Source organism: Oculina patagonica, chromosome 4, assembly GCF_052425735.1.
Source record: "Oculina patagonica isolate OP01 chromosome 4, crgOcupat, whole genome shotgun sequence".
NCBI classification, from domain to species: Eukaryota; Metazoa; Cnidaria; class Anthozoa; order Scleractinia; family Oculinidae; genus Oculina; species Oculina patagonica.
In genome coordinates this window covers 11685169-11712372 of record NC_135761.1, presented here as the reverse complement: position 1 = coordinate 11712372, position 27204 = coordinate 11685169, and the positions used below count along the sequence as shown (strand labels likewise).

Here is a 27204-nt window from a genome sequence, read left to right as displayed (position 1 = left end):
AGGTAGTGAACCGCTTTAATTTCTGATGCTCCTAAACGTCACTACAAAATTATTACATCACTGAAATCTAGACTCTGACCCATTTGTGACGAGTATCGCCATAAGGAGTACCACGTAACATAGGTATAATAGTCGTCCATCATCCTCCCATCCCACCCCCATCTGTGCAAGAAAGCAAAAGAATGCCAATGGTTTATTTCATCGCGAAGCGTGCGAGGTCTAAAAATAGTATGCAAATGAATATAACCGCCACAACGGCTCAAAAAACATCAGCGTGTTCTGAGAGAAAAAGAAGGAATCTAGGCGAAATTTTCGTTTTATAAAAGTGTTTTAGGAATACCGGCTGCTTTAGAAAGTGTTTTAGAAAAATTGTCCGCCACTTCGGTTTGTTTGTCTGGGTCTTTTCTGAGTCGTGACGTCACTCAGACACTTCGCTTAATTAGAACCATTACGTCTGAAGAAGTTCAGGTCAACAATTCAAACTCGCCTTGCCAGGTAAGGGGTTCTATCACAGCAGTGCTGTGCAGACGTTTAAATAACTAACTTAGTATTAGAATACGTTTGACCCATGTGGGCCATGTCAATTAGAGGCTACTTTAATTATACTTCCTGTGAAACTGAATCTCCATTACAAGCTCAGACAACTTACTTCATATCAGTACACACAAGATTCATGTTACACTTTCGTCGGTGAAACTCGGACACAACAGCTTTCTATCTTCTTTGCACCGATTAAACCCACAGTGAACTGATCTGTAAGCAGCTCAAAAAGGAAAAAAACGTCCTCAACGTACTTCATTTGATATCACAAATTTGTGGTAGGAGCTGCTACGATGAAACAAGATAAAGAAGAGAAGCAGACGAACACAAGACAAACACTGAACAGCTTGTGTTCCGCGTCAGGCTTGCTGTTGTCTGTTGTGTGTTGTATCGAGCTAATTCACGTGGAACTCAGAATACAAGAACATCATCGACTGATATCACACTCAGTAACATTCTGTGATAAGATGGAGACAGAAATCCTTCGAAAAGTACAACAAAATTACGGCAGATGGCAAGTTATGGCTACAGGCCGCTATTGGCAAGCCTCCAAAGGTAAGTTTCGCCATTTTAGTACAGTAGACAGTATAACTATATTTAAGCATAATTTCTTCGATAATTATTGCCAATTATTGTGATGCGAGTCGTCTACACTTCACCCAAGATTACATGCCATTTCTCTACAATTTTTCTGTATACGAATAAAAAAACGAAATAACGATGGTGACGGTATGTTGGTGAAACCTGATCTAATGGGAACGGAAATCTCATTTACTCGTAACCATCGAATGTCAAACAATCAGGATTCACAGTTTAGACAGTTTACGATTTTTTAATCTAATTTTTCAGGAGAAGAAAAGACCATCTCAAGACAAGAACGTTCTTTGCCCGATGATTCCCAACAGAAATCAACGCTAACAGCCTCTGAAGTACAAGTAATGATCAAACAAGAACTTGGTCTGCTGCAAAACCAAGTCTGTGCTAAAGATCACACGCTCTGCCGCACAGGACCAAAAGGTAACACGGGACGACGGGGACGACCGGGAACCCGAGGGAAACCAGGTCCCCCTGGGAGACCCGGATCAAGCGGACCTCCTGGTAAACATGGACCAATAGGAGCTCCAGGACCGATGGGCATAAAAGGGGATATTGGAACGCCAGGAGATCCTGGTCCCGTGGGACCTAGAGGCCCGCCGGGTATGAAAGGCTTCAAAGGTGAACCGGGCCAGTCCATCTCGGCTCCATCTCTGCTGCAGCGCCCTGTTGAAATGACAGTTAATGAAAGTCAGACAGCCATCTTGAAATGTACAGTAGATGGTAATCCAAGTCCAAAAGTCACGTGGTCTAAGTTTAATTCGTCGCTTCCTGTGGGTCGTCACGTGGTAGAGTCCAGTGGCGCTCTGATTGTGAAGGACGTTAGACCTGGAGACAACGGCGTTTACAGCTGCAGAGCTGAAAATTTATTGGGAAAAGTAAATGCCTCGGCGAGACTAACTGTTCAGTGTAAGTAGCTTATTTTGTGTATTTTGCGGTTTAAAGTGTAGAAGTTGATCCTGTCAAACAGGTCCTTTCGAAAGATAAATCTCTTGATACAGTCGTCAATTTAGTATGTTTCTATAGTTGTAGCGATAAAGGAATTTAAGAAGGCTAAGAAGAATTTCGATCAACATTAAAAACTGTGAAGTCTCTTGATCTAAAGGGCAAAGCATAAGTCGGAGCACACCTGATAAAGTAAGGTAACAAGGAGAATAAAAAGGAAAATAAACATAATAGTGCGCTTGGCCAAATGATCTTGTTCTCTATTTCTCGACAGTTCCTCCTCAACTTTCATTGTCATCCAATCGATTGATGGCTGAAGAGAAACAAAACGTCACCATCGCCTGCACTGCTACAGGTCAGCCGCTTCCCAGTATCACGTGGGCCAAGTCAGTTGGTAGTTTGCCTGAAGACAGAACTGAAGTGATGAATGGAACCCTGACAATCTACAGTGTAACAAGAAAAGACGCTGGAACATACATTTGTAGAGCAGAAAATATTTTGGGATTAGCAACAGACACTGTTCAACTCATAATATTTTCTCGTTTGCGGTTCAAAGTCCGTCCTCCTCAAGAGGTGACTCCTGTGATTGGTTCAAGTGTTCATCTGCCGTGTGTGGCCGAGAGTGACCTGAGAACTGCAATCACTTGGACAAAGGATGGCAAGTCTTCACTTCCTGTAGAATCCAGCTTTCTACTAAATGGAACACTGGTTATTAAAAACATCAAGAAATCACACGAAGAATCTTACACCTGTAGAGCGACTAATGCTCTGACAACAATAAAAGCTAAAGTCAAAATCAATTCTCCAGTTATTGCGACTTCCTGTTCTGTGATCAGAAAATACGTCAGCAGTGTAAGCGGAAATTACGTCATTGATCCAGATGGCGCGGAAGGCCTGGCACCATTTACAGTTAACTGTGACATGAGTGACAAGAATGGAGTTGGCGTGACAGTGATTAGTCACGACAGTGAAAGCAGAACGCACGTAAATGGGTATAGCGGTGCTGGTAGTTACTCACGTGACATTCATTACACAGGAGCGAGTCTGTCTCAGCTTGCGAGCCTCACCAGGGTCTCCTCACACTGTGAACAGTTTATCAAATATGAGTGTGTTGGTTCAGTGATGTTCAGGTACGGGGGATATGGCTGGTGGGTGTCACGTGATTCAAGTAAGATGACGTACTGGGGCGGTGCATCACCTGGCAGTGGTAAGTGCGCATGCGGGATGACCAACTCATGTGCAGACCCCAGTTATGGTTGTAACTGTGATGCAAATGACTATGTATGGCGTGAAGACAGCGGTCTCCTCACTGACAAGACACATCTTCCAGTTAAACAGCTGAGGTTTGGAGATACATGGAATAGTAGCGCCCAGCAAGGTTACCACATACTGGGAAAACTGAAATGTTATGGCAAAGCTTAAATAGCAACGTGATTTGTATTAAGTTATGGCGAACTGAGCATATGCATTTCTAACATTTATCATCGTTACTATGCTGAATTGAGTAATTGTGTGCCCGGTCTGTGGCAATTTAAATCTAAAACACAAACATTGAAAGAAAAAGTAGTTTTAGTGACATTTTATTTGGCCAAAAAGGTAATAACGAATTTAAAAGAATTTAACAACTGGGGAAAATTTCATTTACGACACTTTATTATTTTAGCCAAACCTTTGACTTTTCTGACACGTTAAAAATACAATGTGTCATACGTAAGCGTAAACATCTGTTATATGAAGTGCAGTCGTAGCCATCGTAAGAGATGTTCGTTTATGAGAATGAACTCCCGTTAATGATCACACGCTGAAACAAAGAAGACTTGTCGCTTACCGAAAGGACGTTCGCGTGAAAATCTTCCAACATTGCAATTTTTCTTAAATTTTCACCACTGCTAGTTTACAAGTAACTTATGTCAGAAATGTAAAAAAAAATGGGGGTCACCGAATGCGTTTTCGAGATACCGGTAATATATCTGAAAGATGGCGCTTATTTGGATAAATTTGATGTCGTCACTCGATATGATATCTGCGAATTCTGGCAACAAAATATTTTAATTGAATTGATGCAGGGCACCTTCCTTTGTCCCAATATATTTGAGTGGGTCTATTGAACAAATATATTTCACTTTTAAAGTCCCTTAGAGTAAACGTTGTCTTTAACAATTGAATTTGCAAACGTTCAAAACAGTAAAATGCTGCAAAAATTGACTGATTCGATTGCGCCCGGGAAGAGAAAATGAAAAAATAATAAACTTCTAACATTCGAATTTTTCTCATTTTTGTCAATCGGTAGAGATTTATCCCAAAAGGTTAATTATCTCGAAAAAAAGATTTCTCAGCGCGCGCCCTCATGCATGACGTGACGTGACGTTGCGACATGAATTACGTGCGCAGTAAGGATGCGCATAAACAATTAACGCAAACGTCCTTAAGAATAAAGATTCTCACCTCATTCTTTTGAAAGCACGTTTGAACGTTTAATACGAGATTAGTATCAACGAACACACTGACCACGTTAATAAAGATTGATTGATTGATAATCAGGAAGAAGGTGTAGACAGATTACTAGACTAAGATCTGAAGTCTTTCTTAATAAATAAACTTCTTACTTATTATTGGTGCATGTTATTACCTTATTATTACTGTTATACTGGTTTAGGGGCTGAAGGATTTTTAGAAGTAAACCACTTTAATTTCTGAAACTCCTAAATGTCACCGTAAAATTATTATGATACGGAACATTTTTCGGTACAAAGCTAGATTTTGAAACAACATAATTTTCTGCTATCGTTAAGCTAGTTGTATCACAGGCTCCCCAAGCTCAAAATACGTGGTGTATGGGACAGCTTGTGTATATAGAGAATTGTATGGGAAAGTAACTGATCGTAAAAAAATTGTGTAAATAACTATCTAATTTGAAATAAAGTTTTCCTACCTCAAATGTGTCTTTTCCTGTCTCTTGTGCCGATTTTGAAGCCATTCTGGCGCCGTTTAGTGAAGTTATTCGAAATCGTTGTCTCTCCTTTTAAACGATGACTCTGGCGCGACGTTGATTCAAATGTCGAGCTACAGTCGCGCTTAAGTCGAACTTAAAGAATATTAAGTTCGACGTTGGCACGACGTTTGATTCAAACGTCGTGCAAATTGGAGCGAAACCTAATGCATACATTATGATAATTTAGTCCCGAACACTTTCACAGCGTGGTTACGTGAGACGCATGCGTAAATATCAGATTCAGAATTTGAAAAATGGCTTGGAGAAATAACTGTGCTCATTGCGATGTCAATTTGAATGGCAACGAAAGCTTAGATTCAGAGTGCGAAGATGAAGACCTATCATCTGAGGAGTCTCTGAGCAACTCGAAATCAGTACTGACTCGGAATTATCAGAATGTTCAACCGTATTGTCAGCAAAATCGAATACTACTACTATACTACGAGAAAGAAGGCCGTGTGGCGGGAAAAAGGGAACAAATTTCTCAGTGATTTCAGACACGGACATGTGTTGCTGAATACGGGAGCCGCTCTAACCCGGCAGATAAACAGCGACTGTAATCAAAATTGCAACGGTTTCAAAAAGAGAAGAACCTCGGCGAATGGTTCAGCCAGCTTTATAGCTCTGTCAAGACTCTTGATACGTGCACATTGTTTTAATACAATTGAGTTCGACACGACGAAAGCGCGACGTTCGAACCAGTCAGCAGCTATTAAATGCGACGTTTGAATCAACTGTCGTGCTGCAATCGCGCTAAAGTCGAACTTAATACAATTGAGTTCGACACGACGATAGCGCGACGTTTGAACCGGGCCTTATATCCTTAGAATTTTCTCTATTTTAAAATTTCTTAGCTAACGTAAGTCAAACTGAGTTGTTGGATCACTAGCTATTGGCTACAACTCGTTTATGACAGTGTCTTTTTTGTAATAACTTTGAGTTCTCACCTGTAAGCGATCGAGTCAAGATCTCCATAAAACACCGTGTTCTTTGATGATGATTTGGTTCACTTGATATAAAAGATCTTGGAAGGTACGTAGCAGGGAACATCTCGCCCAGTCATAGGGATAAATCCCCGCAGAAGCCCCTGTTACAATTACATTCAGGGCCGTACCTAGCAGGGGAAGGGGGGAAGGTGGGCAGTTGCTCCCGTCAGGAAAACTAAAAAACTAAGAAAAATAAAGAAAAAAAGAAAAGAAAAACTAAACTAACAAAACCCCAGTTGCCCCGCCAAGGAAATGTGCCCCCGTAGACAAAAAATCCTAGGTAAGGCCCTGACATTAGGAAATCGTGACTCAGCTGTATCTTCACAAGGTATGCATGCAGGGAAAAAAAAGTTGTTCCTTTGATACTTTTGTGACGCCAAGAGAAATATTCCCTTGGTGACGCGTATTAGCATAAGGTGTACCACGTGACACGTGGGGTATAATAGCCGTCCATCATTCACTCACCCCTCCCCGCTGTCTACAAAAATATCAAGCAATGCCGATGGCTTGTACCACCGCTTACTAATTTTCCTCACAGATGAATTTGGGAAATCAATTAGAACCATTACGTCTAACCAACTCGAGGTCAAGAATTTAAACTCGCCTTGCCAGGGGATCTTTTTCCGCATGCAGTGAAATAACTTAAGGTGCTATTCAATTCAAGTAAATACGTTTAACCCCTGTCAATTAGATGATTCTTAATTATACTTTCTGTGATACTGAATCTCCATTACAAGCTCAGACAAGTTAAGTTAATTTTACTTTATATCAGTAAACACAAGATTCATGATACACTTTCCTCGGTGAAACTCGGACACAAAAGCTTTCTATCGTCTTTACACCGATTAAACCCTCAGTGAACTGATCTGTAAGCAGCTAAAAGTGAAAAGAAAACGTCTTTTAAAAGCATCCGTTTGATATCAAGATAAAGAAGACAAGCAGACGAACACAAGACAAACACTGAACAGCTTGTGTTCCGCGTCAGGCTTGCTGTTGTCTGTTGTGTGTTGTATCGTGCTAATTCACGTGGAACTCAGAATACAAGAACATCATCGACTGATATCACACTCAGTAACATTCTGTGATAAGATGGAGACAAATATCCTTCGAAAAGTACAACAAAATTACGGCAGATGGCAAGTTATAGCTACAGGCCGCCATTGGCAAGGGACCGAAGGTGAGCATTGTTTCGCCATGAAACGGTATTTGCAATAGTATACATTTTCTATTATCGTCGTCTTAACCAGAGCTACCTATCATTTATCTTTAGTGTATATATTTTTTACAAAAACAAATAAATGCGAAATAAGGTGGCTAAAGCTGGGTTGTTGAACCCAGTCTAATGGACACGGAAATCTTTGTTACTAGGTTGTGTTATTACATCATAGCAACCGCTTAATGTCAAAGAATGATTCACAGTTTACGGTTTTGAATAAACAGCTCTATTTTTTCAGGCGAAACAGAGAAAATTTCAAGACAAAAACGCACTTCACCTGATGATTCACAACAGAAATCAACCCTAACAGCCTCCGAAGTACAAGAACTGATCAAACAAGAACTTGGTCTGCTGCAAAACCAAGTCTGTGCTAAAGATCACACGCTCTGTCACGTAGGACCAAAAGGCAACACGGGACGACGAGGAAGACCGGGAACCAGAGGGAGACCAGGACCCCCAGGGAGACCCGGATCAAGCGGACCTCCTGGAAAACATGGACCAATCGGAGCGCAAGGACCAATGGGCATAAAGGGCGATATTGGAATGCCGGGAGACCCTGGTCCCGTGGGACCTAGAGGCCCGCCGGGTATGAAAGGCGTCAAAGGTGAACCGGGCCAGTCCATCTCGGCTCCATCTCTGCTGCAGCGTCCTGTTAGAATGACAGTCAATGAAAGTCACACAGCCATCTTGAAATGTACAGCGGATGGTAATCCAACTCCAAAGGTCACGTGGTCGAAGCTGAATTCATCTCTTCCTGTGGGTCGTCACGTGGTAGAGTCCAGTGGCGCTCTGATTGTGAAGGACGTTAGACCTGGAGATGACGGAGTTTACAGCTGCAGAGCTAAAAATTTGCTGGGACAAGTGAATGCCTCGGCGAAATTAACTGTTCAATGTAAGTAGCTGAATTTATGTATTTAATGGTTTAGGAGTAGGTTTAATGCTGTAAAACAGCCCTTCCGAACGAAAAATTACCTTAACATAATATATGAGAATATTACCAAGTGAGGAATTTCAGAAGAACTTGGATCAACAAAAAAACAACAATAATATTTAAAGTCGGAATGACCTACAACTGCTAAGATATAAAAAGTAACAAAATTGTGTTTGGCAAATACTTTATCCTAATTTCTGTAATTTTTTTTATTTCTCGACAGTTTCTCCTCAACTTTCATTGTCATCCAATCGCTTGATAGCTGAAGAGAAACAAAACGTCACCATCGCCTGCACTGTTTCTGGTCAGCCGCTTCCTGGTATCACGTGGTCTAGAGCAGAGGGTAGTTTGCCTGAAGATAGAACTGAAGTGATGAATGGAGCCCTGACAATCTTCAATGCGACAAGAAAGGACGCTGGAATATACATTTGTAAAGCAGAGAATATTCTGGGATCAGCAAGAGACATTGTTCAACTGATGACATTTTCTCGCTTACGGTTCAAAGTCCGTCCTCCTCAAGAGGTGACTCCTGCGATTGGTTTCGCTGTTCATTTACCGTGTGAGGCCGAGAGTGACCTGAGACCTACAATCGTTTGGACAAAAGATGGCAAGTCTTCACTTCCTGAAGGGGCCAATGTTCTACAGAATGGAACATTGGTTATTTCAAGCAGCACGAAAGAACACGAAGGATCTTACACCTGTGGAGCGACTAATGCTTTGACAACAATAGAAGCCAAAGTCAAAATCAATACTCCTGTTGTTTTGACTTCTTGTTCTGTAATACGACAAAACGTCAGCAGTGTCAGCGGAAATTACGTTATTGATTCCGATGGCGCGGGAGGCCTGGCACCGTTTACAGTTTACTGCGACATGAATGACAAGAATGAAGTTGGCGTGACAGTGATTAGTCACGACAGTGAGAGCAGAACATTGGTGGATGGATGTTCCTCTCAAGGCTGCTACTCACGTGACATTCATTACTCAGGAGCGAGTATGTCTCAGCTAGCGAGCCTCACCAGGGTCTCCTCACACTGTGAACAGTTTATCAAGTACGAGTGTTATGGTTCAGTGATGTTCAGGTACGGGGGATATGGCTGGTGGGTGTCACGTGATTCAAGTAAGATGACGTACTGGGGCGGTGCATCACCTAACAGTGGTAGGTGCGCATGCGGGATGACCAACTCATGTGCAGATTCCTGGCGTGGCTGTAACTGTGATAAGAATGACGTTGTATGGCCTGAAGACAGCGGTCTCCTCAATGACAAGACACAGCTGCCAGTTAAACAGCTCAGGTTTGGCGATACAAGTGGGTCTGCCCAAGGCTACCACACACTGGGAAAACTGAAATGCTATGGCATTGCGTAAAAAAAATTAAAATGTTTTTTCTATAAAGATCCAGTTGTTTTAAAAAAACAATTTTTTAAAATCTTTTTCTCTAAAGATCCAGTTGTTGGATCTTTAGAGAAAAAGATTTTTGATAACTGGGCTAATGAATTTGCAAGAAAGTAATAAACATACTGAATCGTAACCTAACTGTATCATGTGAAGAAACTGTTATTTCCTCTTGTTTTTTTCCGAGCGTTTTGTTCTAAAGAAATTAAAGCGAGCAGGTTGGAAAAAGTGTAAACGGTGAAATTTACCGAGATATGCGCAAATACGGCCTAGCTTTCCCCGGCGATGATCAGCTCCCAGGGTTGAGCACAGTGGGACACGAAGATAATTGATAACTGGTTTCTAGGAGGTCTCTCCGCCTTACCATTATAAGTCTCTACTGTTATATCACCGTTATATTGCTAATAAATGATGATGATGTTGTTGTTGTTGATGATGATAATTAGTAGACACAAAAGCAAGGCAACGAGTTGGGGGCAAAATAACAATTTGTTGAAAACTGCGGGCTAACAAATTAAACCTAGGGAGGGTAGGGAGGGTAAAACTAGCGAGGAGAAACCACAATTGACCTTTGAGACGACGCTGAACTTGATATAACCGAGGAGAAACTTGACTCGGGTGTGAAAAGACATGAACCACGCTAAGGGGGTGTGTCACAAATTAAGCGTTTTGACAAAGCCAAAACCACCAGATGACGATGATGATGATGATGATGATGATGATGATGATGATGATACGTTAGATGCATGTCATTTGTTTGAATTAACATACTGAGAGCGTTTTGGGAGAATAAATCAGAACACATTTATTGTAATTGCTGTTTTCTTCTTTAAATAAACTTTCTCATCATTGTTTCATGTTACTGACTTATAATTTCCTTATTATTACTGTTACTCAGGTATGAAGGAAAATCAAACTAAAGCCCGGGCCAAATGTGGATGAGAGTTGATGAGAGTTCAAACTCTCGCTCTCGTTTAGCTTGAAACTCTCACGCACTCTCATCGACTCTCATGCGCTCTCGTCGTCTTTCAACCAAATTGTTCGTTTTGACCCTTTTATGACGAGTATCAGCAGAAGGTGTACCACGTGACATAGGTATAATAGTCGTCCATCATTTAGCCATCGCTCCCTCTTTTCTGCCAAAATAAAAGAATGCAGACGATGGTTGATACAATCTTTGACTTACTTTCGTAACATATTTAAAGAAATAAGTTAGAACCAACAAACAAGTGTAAGATTTTTGTAAATAGTGTGAAATAATAAAAATCTGAAATCTGAAGCCGTACACGGAGGCTTTTAAATTAATTCAATTCTAGAATAGGTTTGACCCCTGTCAATAGGATGATAAGATAATTATACTTCCTGTGATACTGAATCTCCATTACAAGCTCAGACAAGTAAAGTTATTTTTACTGCATGTTTTCTTCATATCACTCAACACAAGATTCGTGTTACACCTTCATAAGTGAAGCTCGGACACGACCGTGACACAACAGCTTTTGCGAAGCTTTCTATCGTCTTTACAACGATTAAACCCACAGTGAAAGCAGCTCAAAGAGAAAAGATAACGTCCATAGCATCAGTTTGACATCACAAGTTTGTGGTAGCAGCTGTATCGATGGAACAAGATAAAGAAGAGAAGCAGACGAACAGAAGACAAACACTGAAGAGCTTGTGTTCCGCGTCAGGCTTGCTGTTGTCTGTTGTGTGTTGTATCGCGCTAATTCACGTGGAACTCAGAATACAAGAACATCATCGAATGATATCACACTCAGTAACATTCTGTCATTCAGTAACATTCTGCCATTTCTCTACAATTTTTATGTATACGAATAAAAAACGAAATAACGATGGTGACGGTATGTTGCTGAAACCTGATCTAATGGGAACTGAAATCTCATTTACTCGTAACCATCGAATGTCAAACAATCAGGATTCACAGTTTAGACAGTTTACAAGTTTTTAATCTAATTTTTCAGGAGAAGAAAAGACCATCTCAAGACAAGAACGTTCTTTGCCCGATGATTCACAACAAAAATCAACCTTAACAGCCTCTGAAGTACAAGAACTGATCAAACGAGAAGTTGGTCTGCTGCAAAACCAAATCTGTGCTAAAGATCACACACTCTGCCGCACAGGACCAAAAGGTAACACGGGAAGACGAGGAAGACCGGGATCCCGAGGAAGACCAGGCCCCTCAGGGAGACCCGGGTCAAACGGACCTCCTGGTAAACATGGACCAATAGGAGCTCAAGGACCAATGGGAATAAAGGGGGATGTTGGAGTGCCGGAAGATCCGGGTCCCGTGGGACCTAGAGGCCCACCGGGTATGAAAGGCGTCAAAGGTGAACCAGGTCAGTCCATCTCGGCTCCATCTCTGCTACAGCGTCCTGTTGAAATGACAATCAATGAAAGTCAGACAGCCATCTTGAAATGTACAGCGGATGGTAATCCAACTCCAAAAGTCACGTGGTCTAAGCTGAATTCGTCTCTCTCTGTGGATCATCACGTGGTAGAGTCCAGTGGCGCTCTGATTGTGAAGGACGTTAGACCTGGAGACTACGGAGTTTACAGCTGTAGAGCTGAAAATTTGCTGGGACAAGTGAATGCCTCGGCAAAATTAACTGTTCAGTGTAAGTAGCTGAATTCATGTATTTACGGTTTAGGAGTAGAATTTGATATAGACTTCACCTAACATGATATGAGAATATTACCGGATATTACGTAAAGAGGAATTTGAGAACAACTTCGATCAACACTAAAAAATATCTTAGTCCGGTGTTTTAACTGAATAATTCTCATCAATAATATTCAAAGTCGGAATACACCTGTCGAAGCAAGGCTACAATAGTGGGGAAAATAACTATAAGCTAATATAGGAAAAGTGCGTTTGGGAAAATCATCATAATTTTCTATTTCTCGACAGTTCCTCCTCAACTTTCATTGTCATCCAATCGATTGATGGCTGAAGAGAAACAAAACGTCACCATCGCCTGCACTGCTACTGGTCAGCCGCTTCCTAGTATCATGTGGTCTAAGTCAGTCGGTAGTTTGCCTGAAGACAGAAGTGAAGTGATAAATGGAACCCTGACAATCTACAGTGTGAAAAGAAAGGATGGTGGAACATACATTTGTAGAGCAGAAAATATTCTGGGATTAGCAACAAACACTGTTCAACTCATGATATTTTCTTGTTTGCGGTTCAAAGTCCGTCCTCCTCAAGAGGTGACTCCCTTTATGTTTGGTTCCAGTGTTTATCTTTCGTGTGTGGCCGAGAGTGACCTGAGAACTACAATCACTTGGACAAAGGATGGAAAGTCTTCACTTCCTGTAAAGTCCAATGTTCTACTGAATGGAACACTGGTTATTGAGAAGATAAGGAAATCACACGAAGGATCTTACACCTGTAGAGCGACTAATGCTCTGACAACAATAGAAGCTAAAGTCAAAATAAAGTCTCCTGTTACTGCGCCTTCCAGTTGTTCTGTGATAAGAAAAGACATCAGCAGTGTAAGCGGAAATTACGTCATTGACCCAGATGGCGCGGGAGGCCTGGCACCATTTACAGCTTACTGTGACATGAATGACAAGAATGGAGTTGGCGTGACAGTGATAAGTCACGACAGTGAAAGCAGAACGTACGTGAAAGGTTATGGCAGTCGTGGTAGTTACTCTCGTGACATTCATTACACAGGAGCGAGTCTGTCCCAGCTTGCGAGTCTCACCAGAGTCTCCTCACACTGTGAACAGTTTATCAAGTACGAGTGTTATGATTCGGTGACAGTAAGTAGGGGATATGCATGGTGGGTGTCACGTGATTCTACTAAGATGACGTACTGGGGCGGAGCATCACCTGGCAGTGGTAAGTGCGCATGCGGGATGACCAACTCATGTGCAGACCCCGGTTATGGTTGTAACTGTGATAAGAATGACTGGATATGGCGTGAAGACAGCGGTCTCCTTACTGACAAGTCACATCTGCCAGTTAAACAGCTGAGGTTTGGCGATACAGGCAGTCGTGGCCAGGGTTACCACACACTGGGAAAACTGAAATGCTATGGTATAGCGTAAAACAATTAATTTGTAATGCTCTCATGTTATTGGAATCTCAGTATTTGTAATAATCATCATCATCATCATCATTCTATTTAGATGTAATTGCACATCGAGATATTGACAACGGAAATATATCTGGAAACGTAAATAAAAAGTTTTTTATAGTGAATTTAAATCAAATTACTGGAGGAAAAGATCTTCATGAGACTGCGTTGTGTTAATAAAAAATTTTTATTAGTCCCAGTTATAAAGTCTAAAGTCTAACGCAAATGCGAACATATTTGGGTGTTTTGTTTAAAAAAAATTCGCTCGGAAGCTAAAAACAGCGACAAACATCAAACAACATGCTGATTGCAGCTTCTTATGGTTTTCAATTGAACAGCTACCAAAATGATTTTTAAGCATGCTGCCCAAATGACCATTCCTACGTTAAAAGATAATTAGCGCCTACTTTTGGTGTGCGCTTTCTCAAGTTTATGAATAAAATTGAAATGAAATTTCCCATTGGCGTTTATTTCTTACTAGAATCCTTCATTAACTTGTACAAATCGTAGTGATTGTTATATGGCTAACTTTATCACGCTTTTATGTTGTTGAACTTCTTATAAATGCTAATGACTTGTTGCGTTTTTGGAGGGTTGAAAGTGTAAAAAGGTGTAAATACTATTTAAACCAAAAATCGTTACCAAGACTGGTCACGAAATGTCACGACATCTCTCCTCGGCCTCAGGAGGAGAGAATGCGTGACGAGTTTCTCGACAGCAAATACTCTGAAGCTTATAAAGTAATACTGACGTTTTATTAAACTTCTCGTGCATTAATAAAACATAAAATTCATTTCTAATGTACCTGTTTACATGTATTAATTTTTGTAAGTTCTTGAATATCCCTTTTGGACACGGCATTGCAAATATATAAACTCTTAACCAACACAATTCATTTACAGTGATAAAAAGCGACGTAAGATTTAAAATATCTTTTAAATAATTTATAGCTCATAATAAGGTAACAATATTACTATTTTAAAATTCCAGAATTTATAAATTCATATAATTTGTATGCATACCCAACTAGAAATTTTACTATCAATGTTTCAAAATTCCTAATGTATCTGAGATATCTTATACAAAGGGTTTTAAATATTTTGTTTCTATTTTCACGACCTCTCGCAATTAAATAATTAATATACTATATTTATGAATTCATTTAAATACAGAACAAATGATCAATACAGTGCAGTTTTGTAAAAGATTCACTTATCAATTTAATCCAAACTGCACTCAAAATCACAATTATATTTAGTTATACTAATATATTACTATTAATTCCTATTATTAAATAGCTGCTAATTAATCTATTGCTCCTTCATTATCTGATAAATAATTATTAAAACTATTCAATAATAAATAATTAATGTACTTGTAATGAAATCTTTATAATTTATAAAACTCTGTTACCATTAATAGCCTCCAATATTGGAAGCTCGAGACTCAACTCCCAAACTGATTTCACCCATTCACATAAAAACACATTTCAAAATTCATGAAATTCCACTTCATAGATCTTCACTTTTCATTTCACCTTCAAAGAACGTAATCCTATAAAAAATCTTTCATAAAAATGTGAAATTTGCACCAATGTACAAATAAAACAGTTTTTTGATTTCTGTCAAATGAGTATTGACTCTCGCACGTGATTCTCAACAGGAGGCAGTAGACTTGAGAGTAAAACAGTCAATTCGTCGTGATTGGAAAGAAAGTCTTGAAACTCTTCTGCAAAAATAAAAATAAAAACAAACCGTGTTATTATACCCACAGACGAATATTAATGTCAGAAAACAAATTAGTTCTTTGCTATTAAGAAAAACTGAAAGAGTTTTTTGGTTGAGATTTCTAATTGACAGAGGTCTTAACGCCAACACAAACAAACATGCAAAATTAGCTTCAACTTTGTTTTCGGTATTTCAATCTTTTTAGGGTCCTTTTTTTATCTCCACTCTGATATATACTCATTTGAAATTCAACAATACACCTAAAGCCATCTTGTTTTTTATTTTTGTATTTATATATATTAATTTGCCAAGGTTTTTCATCACGCAAATATAAAGGTGTGTTGCAGGTGTAGAAAAGAGTGCGATTTACATGTGTAAGTGAAATAAAGACAAAAGGAAAATTAAAATTGAAATGGTCTTTTGTTGAGGCGGGCTGCAACAGTTTCAAGTTCAATTATTTCATTAGGAAGAGCATTCCAGTCTTTGACAGTTCTGCTGAAGAAACTATTTTTATAGGTCACCGTGATACATGAACTGCTTAAAGGTATAAAACGTTTTGGATAAAAAGACCGAGTTGCGAGATTATCAACAGCTTTCAAAAGGTAAACGCAGAGTAAAAAAAAAAAATACTATGGAAAACAAACCCGGATATCGGATAAGCATAGGCCATAATTACGACAGAGCTTTGGACCGACTTAACGTAAGAACGAATTTGTGAAGGAACAAACAAACGAACCAACCAACCAAAGACCCAACGAAAAGACGGGCAGACGGACGGACGGACGGTCAGTCGGACCGACCGTCGGACGTTTGCTTAATTGATCGATCGATTGATCAATGTAAACTAGAATGCAAATTTTATCACTGGGTTATTGTAACTCAAGCTTAAAAATGTGCTGCCGTTAAGTGTCTGTTTAAATGCTCACCGTTTCTACTCCGCACGTTATGGTTATCAGAGTAGGTGTCGTCAATGTTCTTTAAAACACTTTTCAGAATATCTTCATGCTTCCTACCACAGATGAAACTTCGATTTGGCTTGCTGTATTCCTGCAGGGACTGACAAAAATTTTCAAACGTTAGTTGGAGAAGGAGAGGTTTGTCCTTTATGTAAAGACTAGTATATGCGGTACTGCAGTCCCCATTACAGACAATGCTACACTTACCAAAATTGTAGTTTTAGAAAGTACTTGACTAAAGAAACATCAAAGTAGGTCCTACTTAGTGTTAGTTTCACAGCCAACGAAGTAATTGTTAGAAGTGAAGGTTATTTCTATAGTACATAACACAATTCACTTGTTTACTGAACCCATTCATAACATGTCGTTTTAAATAGGCAGTTTTTCTGATTTTGTACCAAAATGTAGATGCATTTTCGCTGTATTCCCACTATTTTCTTTCGTTAATATTTGGTTAGTTCTTACACGGTTATTCAAATTATCAAGCTAAACATAATAATGTCACTCAATACCTTCAGTGCACTATCAGCCACATCCTTCTTAGATGCTAACCTCGCCAAACAAACCGACCCAATCAAGTACTCGCGGAAGTCTATCACATCTTTATTTTCCTACAAAATACCAAGATCAATTAAATGACAGATCCTTTTTGGCAGATTTCAGGAGTACAAAAACCGAAGTTAAGTGTTAACCCAATAAGAAAGTTTTCCTCAGGATTGTTTTTTTCTTGGCCTTGTAGTAGCTGAATAAAAGATGTTCTTAGATTTCCCGAGAAAGCAAATTTAACAAATGTTTCACATGTGGAGTAGCAAAACTGAGTCAGTGTGAGTCAAACCTGATATACACATTTAACTGCTGGACACTGGATTATTGTTAAACATGGAAGGTTTAGTTCCTGCAATTAATATGTTTGTATCCTAAAGGTTATCCGTTGTGCTTTAAGAAATATTTGATATATTTTAAATATATTTGAGCAGAAACATCTGGGCAAATGTTCTTTTATACGTATTAGCTAACTGAGATGACTGGATAGGCTGGCAAAACCCAACCTTGAACTACCTGTTAAACAATTTTCTTTACTTTATTCTTATATTAGTAGATCCTCCTTTTTCAACTTAAGTAACAATCAAAAACGTACCTATTTTAGGAAAACAGGTGAGTGTGGTATAAATAGAGCAGGATGCTGAGTGTGCCCAGCCCTGCTTTGTGGTGAATCTTGTATAACTTTCTTTAGCGAGAGTTACATACACTTATCAAATACTCAAGAACTGTAACAGCTGTACACTTTTCAATAGTGTATTAACCAAAACCTTACTCTGTCAAAGATCGAAAAGAGCTCCTTCACGGGTGATGAAGTGGGTAACTTGTAATGCAGCGCAAAATCCTTCAGTGAAATGCGCCCGTCCTTATCAGAATCCAGGACCACAAACTTCTTAAGATGTTCCTTTACAGAGTCCAAGTTTAATCTAAAGAATCACAGACAAAACTCTTGAGGTCCAGTACTTGTCGTTGGTATCTATTTATCTACAGACATAGATTAATAGAACTTTTAATACGTTCCAGACCTTTAGTTTGAAGTACAAGTACGAGACTGAGTATGAGGACGACTTTGAATTTTAATAGTCGCGTTCACAGAGCCCTGTTGGTATCAGCTAGAGAGGGATGCACAGGACAGGAGGCTATTTTGTACACGACCCCACAAGCTTGTAGCTTTATCTCTCATCGTGTATAAATATGTAAAAAAAAAAAATATGCATGTAATTGACCACTCCCCGAATGGGGCTTTTCAGGGCCAATGTAAACTAACTCTGAAACAAATATTGTAAATAAACGAAACATGATTAAGAATCCCAACTGGCAGGAGGCAGACCAGTTGGCTATTTACAAGCGTAGCCGAGGAGTTGAATTCGGGGCTACGGAAACAACACCAGCGCTCCGGCGCTCTAACCACTCGGCCACGCTGCCTCCTCAAAAGTTATAAAGGTTGTATGTATGTATGTATGCTATGGGGAGAGACTGTTGATGGCCTATGCACTCCTCCCTGTTACTACACGACCAATTGAAAAGCAGACTAACGACACAAGATTGTCATGAAATGCGATAATTGAAAGTATAAGCACTAAGTTTGAAAAGTCGGATGCATACTCAAAGATGTACTCACACTCCATTCTGAAGGTCCCTAATAAGGACAGGGTTCGGAAAAAACCCTGTCCGGTGGGCTTACAGGAAAAGTAGATTTTTCTGTCGTGCAAGTAACTTTCTATGCTCACTTGCCCAATGGGCAAGGGCCCAGGCACACAGTCTGCCAACTACCGGTAAACTCAGACAAGCACGTAAAAGCCCCGGACAAGCAAACTTTAGAGTTGCTTGTCCGAAGGGCAAGCTGGAATTCAAGTGTTTTTGTTAAGGTTTCGGATAACATACCTTATTATAGAAAATTAACGATAAATGTAAATTAACGCGAATTTCAAAAATTCGCGTTAATTTACTATAAGCATTTGACCAGAACTTTTCCTAAATTCGCGTTAATTTTATTATGCGTACATTTTGTTCGCGTTGTTAAAATGCCTCGTTATATTCCTATAATAAGGTAGCCTGTTATATTTGTCACATTTCCATTCATGTGCATTCTGGTTGGCAATTTTTAAAGGTTAGAGACCTTTACCTTTGCAGCCATTATTTGGAAGTGTTGTGTGGCATCCCAAATAACAGCTGCAAAATTAAAGGAGACTACAACTTTAATTTTTATGTGTTATTTTTGCAAGAAACTATTTTTATGATTGTTATTATTAAAATGTTGGAAAATACGGTATAGATTTTGGCATCTGAAATACTGGGTAGGGGCAGGGATTAGTCGTATATTTTGTTGTAAAATAACATATTAAGAGTTTCTGGAAGCGTGCTGAAAACCCCCAACCAAAATTGCAGACAGTGCACCCCCCCCCCCCCCCCCCCCTCGCCCACCCCCATGTCACTGTACTGGTTTTAGTTTAAATACATTTCTGGATTCGGAGAAGTCAAACAATTGCTACTCTAAACCCTAAAATATGTATTGTACATGCATGTTATGCCAGATTATTTGCATGAAAAGCTGAAAAGTATATACGTACTTATATGTGCAAGCACAGAAAACACTGCATAATATTGTTAGCACAAAAAGTTTTGTTGGTGGTGGTGGTAATAAAGCATTTTAGGTGTATAAACATTGAGCCTTTAAAAACAAATTAAATTTTCAAATTAATTTTAGCAGATCTTGGGGTTTTTATAACAAGTAAACAAGACCTTCACAAAGCATAGCTAGTTGTTTTCCAGTTTGAAAATAATTTCATTTGTTAAGCTAAAAAACAATTCAAAAAGTTATCTAAATTCGTCCCGAACTTAGCGCTAGCACAAAAGTATGCTGCACTTATTTTGCACAGACATTTCGTAGTTTGTTTACTTTTGGACAGCTGATGAAGAAACGTTCATTTTGATTGTTGCGTCTTCCCAAATACAATTTATTTTCGCTTATCGTACAGCTTTTGATACTCATATGGCCTTAAAGATCTTTCTGCGACCTAGAATGAGGAAAACAGTTCTTTAGTAACTTGTTAAAATAAATAAGCTCACCTTCACTTTATCGCAAGCAGAGAGTTGCAGCCGATACGAGAATGGGTTCTGTACATCGGGTTCAATAAGCGATTTGGCGCGCAAAAGCACCTTTCCTTTCGGTCTTGCAGACATTTTTTAAACTTATTTACAATAACACTATCCAGGATATTGGACAATTATTATACCAGCTAATTATAAACCGAATTAAGAATCTACATGATGACCTCTTGCTCTGCTTCAAAACAATTTCCCTCTTTTGCTGTTTGATAAATAACTTCTAAATATGGTCATCTTTACCATATATGTGGATTACTGGTATGGGACGCGATAAGTTCGTGGGGAGTGGGGAGGGAAGGGGGTGACCTTTTCGCTTTCCGAACGGAACCGAAAACTTTAAAAAAATAAAAATTGCCTTGCGTTGGGGGTGGGGGGAGGGGGGGGGGCGTTAGAGAGGGGACAACAAAAAATTGAAAAATAGGGGGAGCGCTTCCCAGTGTCCCCTGTTTTCGTTTCGATTCTCTCCAGGCGCCGCGTGCTTACTTTTCACCTCTTATAGGAGGGTCTCAATGGGGTGGTGGCTTTTACGGTTAACGGTTAAAATTTTGGCTTTTTTACGGCTAACGGTTAATTTATTTCCATAACGGTTAAAAGAAGTTAAAAGTTAATTTCCATCGTTTTAAAAAGTTTAAAATTAATTTCCATTATTGAAAAACATATTTTAGGTGCATGTCAGGGCCATTCTGGGACGATGAAGTGAACTTATTTGGTTTATATAAAATTACTTACCGATTTTTTATACATATTTTACGGCTAACGGTTAGAATTATCCAATTTTTACGCCTAACAGCTAAATTTTTGGCCGTTTTACGGCTAACGGTTAACCCTATTGAGACACTCTTATAGTCTATTACCATTTTCCAGCCGGTACGAAACACAAAAGAGGCCTCTGCGGAGGAGAGCGCCCTGAACAAACTAAGTTTTGAACCGATTAGTTCAATCCCGGATGCAAATATACCAACTTTTGTAACAATTAAAAAGTCCAAAAAATCGATTAAATTTTTCTGCCAAAACACGCGACTTAAAATGTTACCATCGGATAGGCCCTTATCGATTATGCTTGTAAAGGCTAAATTGCAGAATACTCCGCCACTTTTTTGCATCTCATTGAATAACAAAAGTGCCTATTGTGTTATGTCTCGTTCTTAAAGCGTTCTGACACATATAAATCAGACGACGTTCGAATAGTATCCCATGGTGCAATTCTCCGCGCACTTCACGCAATATCGAAGTTATGGCGGATTCCACCGTAAAATAACGCCGCTTTCTCTACGGCACATTTCGTATTTTTTTCCAGTCAAAAGCAAGAAAATTGTATTATTTTGTTGTTTGTCATACTTTCATTGATTTGCAATTGTCCTATGACCGTGGTTTGTTAAAAAACGTCCTTTATTTTGATTATTTTGATTAGCTTTGCTTCACAAAGTGTTCACTGACCCGCGACGAGGTCATAAATATTCACGATTCTTCGGATTATAAGCAGGTTTCTACTAAATATGGGTCTCACGCTAGCATAATGAAGGCCGTATTATTCTACTTGCAAAGAAGTACCCAGAAGTACCCGCATCTTAATGACTTTTTCAGCGATCAAAGATGACTGAAATTTCGATCGAAAACCAGCGCCGCGTGTTGCGAAGCGTGTAGGCAACAATCGCTGGGCTCTATCGTGAGCTTTGTCATCATTGCCATTTATATTTACATTCAAAATGACTAATTTCGAAAGTAATTTTATAACTGTACTCTTCAAATAAGTGAAATGCTTACAACTGTTGAAAAATAACCGTAATAATAAGCTCAAATATGTATTCACAGATTATGTAAACAACGCCGAACGAGCCCGCCGACTGCGAAGCGGACAGACTAGAGATCGATAGAGATGTAAGAAGAAATGTAAGAAAACCGATTCGGATCAGCACAGGACTTCTTTATTAACACTCCAGCAACAAATAGCTCATCTATAGCCGAATTTTTGACTGTCACAGGAACGAGAGCTCTTCGACGTTCGTCCAATTGTTCGATAACACTAACATGTATTTCTCTGTATACTAGCGAAACACAGGTAAATCCCTTCAATGTGACACTGAAATTCTCCTTTGAAACGCAGTGAACGTAGAATAAGTCGTTTTCCTCGAAAGCAGCAGCTTTTGAATCAAAACTAGTCCGGAAACACGCCATGGCGAACGCTTCTTCTCGCTTCGCGAGAGCTGAACAATACTGATTAGGTCACGTACGCAGTGATAATATAAGATGAAACGAAATGCATCATGGGATACTATTCGAACGTCGTCTGCATATAAATGAAGTGACCGGGTATTCTGCAATCGCACCTAAATTATGCTACTTTTCATACTTTTTGTTGCGATCATGAAATGGGACTTTTTTTTTTACGTCGGTTAGGCTCTAGCCTCTAGTGGGGAGGAGTGAAACACGATCGCCCCTAAGAACGACTGCGTGGGAGGCTAGTTAGGCTCCGACAGCTGGCAATTTGAGCGTGTTGCTTCACACCCTTTTGTTGAATTGGGAGGACGCAATCTTTACTTCCGGTGCGAGAGTCTTTTAAACTGAAGACGAACGAGGCAGTATCGCGGTAACCTTTTCTCCCCTCCCCCAGAGGAGTGAAAATAGACTGAACCATGCCAGAACTTGAAAATAATCAATCTAAGACACCAAGCAAGACATGACCCTGGTAATGTACGTTTCCTTCCAAAATTCAAAAATAATATGCCGATTATGCTAGCATGCAGTACAATTTTTATATAAAAAAAAAACAAAGTCAACAAAAATCTGTTCTTTTGCGGATCTTTTTCACCCTTGTCCTACGTCTGCTAGAGGATCAGTTACGAATGCATGGCGATGGTTTATATTATCTCTGACATTTCTTCCTTACAGATTTCCTAGGAGATTTAGGGAAATCTAATCATTTATTACGTCTAAGCAACTTGAGCCTTGCCTTGAGGTCAAGACTGATTTCAACTTAACTTGCCGGGAGATCTTTTGCAGAATCTGTACCTAATCAAACCGAGGGATGAATGGGGCGGGAATGCTCGAGGTCTCGCTTCGGGATGTAAATTTCGGATTTCTAGCCTCACTTAGGGTTCCGGGCAAAACGCCTACAGTCTTAGCCGTCAACGTCTCATTTAAGGTTCCACACGAAGAAATATACAAATATAAATTCTATTTTTAGTATTTTGGTATCTCTTATTAGGGGTCACAAAAAGTTTCAGCCATGACCAGATTGGTCTCTTTAAAGGAGCTACGTCACGAGCAACACATGGCAAGTTTTTTCAAGTTTGTCATTACAGTAGTAATCTGTCTTAATCTTTTTCAGTCAAACCGACCTTGGTTATTTTCGCGTTATTATAACTCCTAAGTTACTGTTTTTTTACATTACACTACTATTGTTTTAAAGTTTTCTTCAATATGGAATTAATCAGAAAAATTACTCAAACTATCAAAACTTCCGACGAGCATCCACGCCCCTTTCAAATGGGAATCCCCCCACCCCCCATCGGGGTACTGAATTGTTGTAGTAAAAACGTTTCAATCACGCCAGTCAGCAAGACCATGTATAATTCTACTTCCTGTGAAACTGAATCTCCATTACAAGCTCAGACAAGTAAAGTTATTTTTACTACATGTATCCTTCACATCAGTCAACACAGGATTCATGTTACAATTCGGTCGGTGAAACTCGGACACAACAGCTTTCTCAGTTTTAATACAACGATTAAACCCACACTGAACTGATGTGTAAGCAGCTCAAAGTGGAAGGAAAACGTCTTCAACATCAGTTTGATATCACAAGTTTGTGGTAGGGGCAGTAACGATGAAACAAGATAAAGAAGAGAAGCAGACAAGCAGAAGACAAACACTGAACAGCTTGTGTTCCGCGTCAGGCTTGCTGTTGTCTGTTGTGTGTTGTATCGCGCTAATTCACGTGGAACTCAGAATACAAGAACATCATCGAATGATATCACAATCAGTAACATTCTGTGATAAGATGGAGACAAATATCCTTCGAAAAGTACAACAAAATTACGGCAGATGGCAAGTTATGTATACAGGCCGCCATTGGCAAGGGACCAAAGGTGAGTATTGTTTCGCTATGGAACGGGTTTTTGCAATAGTACACGTCCTTCTATAATCATTGACAATTAACGTTGTGCGCCCTGATCGTCGTCTTTACCCAGGGTTGCCTGCCATTTATCGTTAGTACAACGTTTTTTCCGAAAAATAATGAATGCGAAATACAGTGGCGGTATGTTGCTGAAACCCAGTCTAATGGAAACGGAAATCTCTTTTAATAATACGTATGATTATTGCATCCAAGAGAAATAAGTCCCCTTATTTTCTCCTGTTGCATCATAACAACTGCTCAAAGAATTGAATAAAAGCTTTAATTTTTCAGCTGAAGAAGAGACCATCTCAAGACAGAAGCGATTTGCACCTGATGATTCACAGCAGAAATCAACCCTAACAGTCTCTGAAGTGCAAGTACTGATCAAACAAGAACTTGGTCTGCTGCAAAACCAAGTCTGTGCTAAAGATTACACGCTCTGCCGCGCAGGACCAAAAGGTAACACGGGACGACGAGGAAGACCGGGAACCCGAGGGAGACCAGGTCCCCCAGGGAGAACTGGGACAACTGGAACTCCTGGTAAACATGGACCAATAGGGGCACAAGGACCGATAGGAATAAAGGGGGATGTTGGAGTTCCAGGAGATCTCGGTCCGGTGGGACCTAGAGGCCCGCCGGGTTTGAAAGGCGTCAAAGGTGAACCGGGCCAGTCCATCTTGGCTCCATCTCTACTGCAGAGTCCTGTTGGAATGACAGTCAATGAAAGTCAGACAGCCATCTTGAAATGTACAGCGGATGGTAATCCAAGTCCAAAAGTCACGTGGTCCAAGCTAAATTCATCTCCCATTTACAGTTTACTGTGACATGAATGAAAAGAATAGAGTCGGCGTGACAGTGGTAAGTCACGACAGTGAAAGCAGAACATTGGTGAATGGATGTTACAATAAAGGCTGTTACTCGCGTGACATTCATTATACAGGAACGAGTCTGTCCCAGCTTGCAAGTCTCACCAGAGTCTCCTCGCACTGTGAACAGTTTATCAAATATGAGTGTTATGGTTCAGTGATGTTGGGGTACGGGGTATATGCCTGGTGGGTGTCACGTGATTCAAGTAACATGACGTACTGGGGCGGAGCATCACCTGGGAGTGGTAAGTGCGCATGCGGGATGACCAACTCATGTGCAGACTCCAGGTTTGGTTGTAACTGTGATAAGCAAGACAGAGTATGGCGTGAAGACAGCGGTCTCCTCACTGACAAGACACATCTTCCAGTTAAACAGCTGAGGTTCGGAGATATAGGCAGTTGGGACCATGGTTACCACACACTGGGAAAACTAAAATGCTATGGTACAGCGTAAAAGAACATGTTAATTTGTTGTTGTCTCAATTTATTGCAAGCCCACTTGAAATAATGATGATAGTCAATATGCTTTAGTTAAGTAGCAACAGATATCGAAAAAAAACGGAAATTAAAAATATAAAAAAAAAAAAAGCTTTAGTGATGTTTCAGGTTAAAATTTTTATCGAATTAAAAAGAATTAAACAATTATTTACTTACGACACTATATTTTTTCATAGAGTTATACTCAGTCCCAATTATAGCATCTAGTTTGTAAAATTCGTAACACTGAATAACTAACTTTTTGACACGTTAAAAAGTACAAAGAATGTGTCATACAGTAGCGTAAGAATCTGTTATATGAAGTAATAACTACATGTAATTATCATGGCAAATTAGCGTCTAGTTTGGTGCTTTTCATGTCGTTAAAAAGACGCGTTATCTACATAGTCGATACATAGCCACAGACATGAAACAAGGTGCGTAAGAGCGTTTGAGGAGGCAACGTGGCCGGCAACGTGGCCGCAGGTGTTGTAATCCGAAGGTCCCGGGTTTAATCCCTCCACACTGCCTGCTACTAGCGACCACTAACTGGATTTATTTTCGGCCGTCCATAGTTCAAATTCTTGGTCACGCTTAGTATATAGCTAACTGGTCTGCCTCCTGCCAGTTGGGATTTTTTAACTATGTTATGTTCATTTAAAACGTTTGTTTCCTCTGTTTTAGTGTCAATGCCTGTACTCCTAGATACAACACTGTTACTTATGGAAAGCACTCTTTGCGTTATGTAGGACCCAAACTATGGGGAAAACTTTCTACGGCTGACAGATCAGCCAAGACTCTGCAGGCTTTCACAAACCGTATTCGCAAAAAAGATATAACTCCCTTAATGGACAGCGGCTGTAAGGGATGCATCCTATGCTGCACTTAGTGCCTCTCAAGTCAAAACATTATTATAAGATTTTAACATTTTTTACACCATAGATTATAATAACATTTTTTATATGACTTATATATATTTTTATTGTATTTATATTTAGTATTAGTGTAGCTTTTAGTTTTTAGCAGTGTCCCCTAATTAGTATGGTTTTATTTTCCAGGCTATAAGGCTTTGACACTTAAATAAAGTTTCTTATCTTATCTTATCTTAAGCTAGCTTTCTCGAAGTTAAGTGCATGACCACTATAAAAACGACCTTTACAACATTAACAACCGGATGCGAGCTTAACAGTTGAGGTTCCCTATACCTGATTATGGCATCTGATCGATCCTGATTAATTGTTCATATGAAATCCGGCCAAGCTTTGAGCTAGTTACCAAAAGGTTTTTATTTCTATGCATGTTGTCCCAAAGACTAGATCTTCACAGTAAAAGATATTTGATAGCTCCGCTAACGAACTTGGTAGAAAGCTAGAAACTGTTATTTTCTTTAGGGTTTTTCTAGTGAATTAAAGAAGTCAAAACGAGCAGGTTCAAGCTAGGAAGTGTGGGCGGCGTATTAGACTAAGATCTTGGTTTACAAATTCACCGAGATATGCGCAAAACTGCCATGGTTTGTTTCGGCGGTGCTCCGTTGTTGAGTGTAATATGACACAAAAATACGTCAGATACATGTAATTCGTTTAACTTCAAAATACTGAGAGCCTTATTAAAGGGAGAGTAGATCAGAACACATTCATTGTAATTGCTGTTTTCCTCTTTTAATAAACTATCTCCTTATTATTGTTGCATGCATGTTACTGAATTTTTTTACCGTATT

At 39.6% G+C, this 27204-nt stretch overlaps 6 protein-coding genes across 6 annotated transcripts in view; 4 read left to right on the top strand and 2 right to left on the bottom strand.

Annotated features, from left to right (window-relative positions):
- The window catches only part of LOC144651486 (lysophosphatidylcholine acyltransferase 2-like), a 105136-nt gene extending 84920 nt beyond the window's left edge, over window positions 1-20216 (bottom strand). The window contains exon 1 of the mRNA XM_078511431.1: window positions 19989-20216. Coding sequence (XP_078367557.1) covers window positions 19989-20102 — 114 coding nt within the window. The 5' untranslated portion in view covers window positions 20103-20216. The remainder of the gene's footprint in view (window positions 1-19988) is intronic.
- LOC144651447 (uncharacterized) lies at window positions 120-5016 on the top strand. The gene is made up of 3 exons (XM_078511389.1): window positions 120-1095; window positions 1390-2043; window positions 2354-5016. The coding sequence occupies exons 1-3, from the start codon at window positions 834-836 to the stop codon at window positions 3499-3501; spliced, it is 2064 nt and encodes a 687-aa protein (XP_078367515.1). The 5' UTR covers window positions 120-833; the 3' UTR covers window positions 3502-5016.
- Window positions 6976-12237, top strand: LOC144651586 (uncharacterized; the record flags this gene model as incomplete). The annotated part of the gene is made up of 5 exons (XM_078511534.1): window positions 6976-7234; window positions 7512-8165; window positions 8428-9565; window positions 11285-11370; window positions 11576-12237. Coding segments are annotated over 5 exons (2799 nt in total), but the record flags the coding sequence as incomplete, so codon positions are not given.
- Window positions 12125-13907, top strand: LOC144651523 (contactin-associated protein 1-like). Its single transcript, XM_078511485.1, has 2 exons — window positions 12125-12229; window positions 12523-13907. Exon 2 carries the CDS (start codon window positions 12558-12560, stop codon window positions 13665-13667), a length of 1110 nt encoding a protein of 369 aa, XP_078367611.1. The 5' UTR covers window positions 12125-12229; window positions 12523-12557; the 3' UTR covers window positions 13668-13907.
- LOC144651492 (lysophosphatidylcholine acyltransferase 2-like) overlaps window positions 14628-27204 on the bottom strand; it is a 166158-nt gene continuing 153581 nt past the window's right edge. Inside the window, exons 12-15 of the mRNA XM_078511439.1 lie at window positions 17695-17845; window positions 16892-16990; window positions 16350-16479; window positions 14628-15424 (exon numbers count right to left, since the gene is read on the bottom strand). Coding sequence (XP_078367565.1) covers window positions 15321-15424; window positions 16350-16479; window positions 16892-16990; window positions 17695-17845 — 484 coding nt within the window. The 3' untranslated portion in view covers window positions 14628-15320. The remainder of the gene's footprint in view (window positions 15425-16349; window positions 16480-16891; window positions 16991-17694; window positions 17846-27204) is intronic.
- On the top strand, window positions 23854-24968 carry LOC144651585 (uncharacterized). The gene is made up of 2 exons (XM_078511533.1): window positions 23854-24115; window positions 24436-24968. Exons 1-2 carry the CDS (start codon window positions 23854-23856, stop codon window positions 24966-24968), a joined length of 795 nt encoding a protein of 264 aa, XP_078367659.1.

Excerpts from the sequence above, each read along its gene's own strand:
- LOC144651447 (XM_078511389.1), top strand. The coding sequence starts at position 834 with ATGAAACAAGATAAAGAAGAGAAGCAGACGAACACAAGACAAACACTG. Across the intron at positions 1,096-1,389 it reads CTATTGGCAAGCCTCCAAAG|GAGAAGAAAAGACCATCTCA; the intron begins GTAAGTTTCGCC and ends CTAATTTTTCAG. Across the intron at positions 2,044-2,353 it reads GGCGAGACTAACTGTTCAGT|TTCCTCCTCAACTTTCATTG; the intron begins GTAAGTAGCTTA and ends ATTTCTCGACAG.
- LOC144651523 (XM_078511485.1), top strand. The coding sequence starts at position 12,558 with ATGGCTGAAGAGAAACAAAACGTCACCATCGCCTGCACTGCTACTGGT.
- LOC144651585 (XM_078511533.1), top strand. The coding sequence starts at position 23,854 with ATGAAACAAGATAAAGAAGAGAAGCAGACAAGCAGAAGACAAACACTG. Across the intron at positions 24,116-24,435 it reads CCATTGGCAAGGGACCAAAG|CTGAAGAAGAGACCATCTCA; the intron begins GTGAGTATTGTT and ends TTAATTTTTCAG.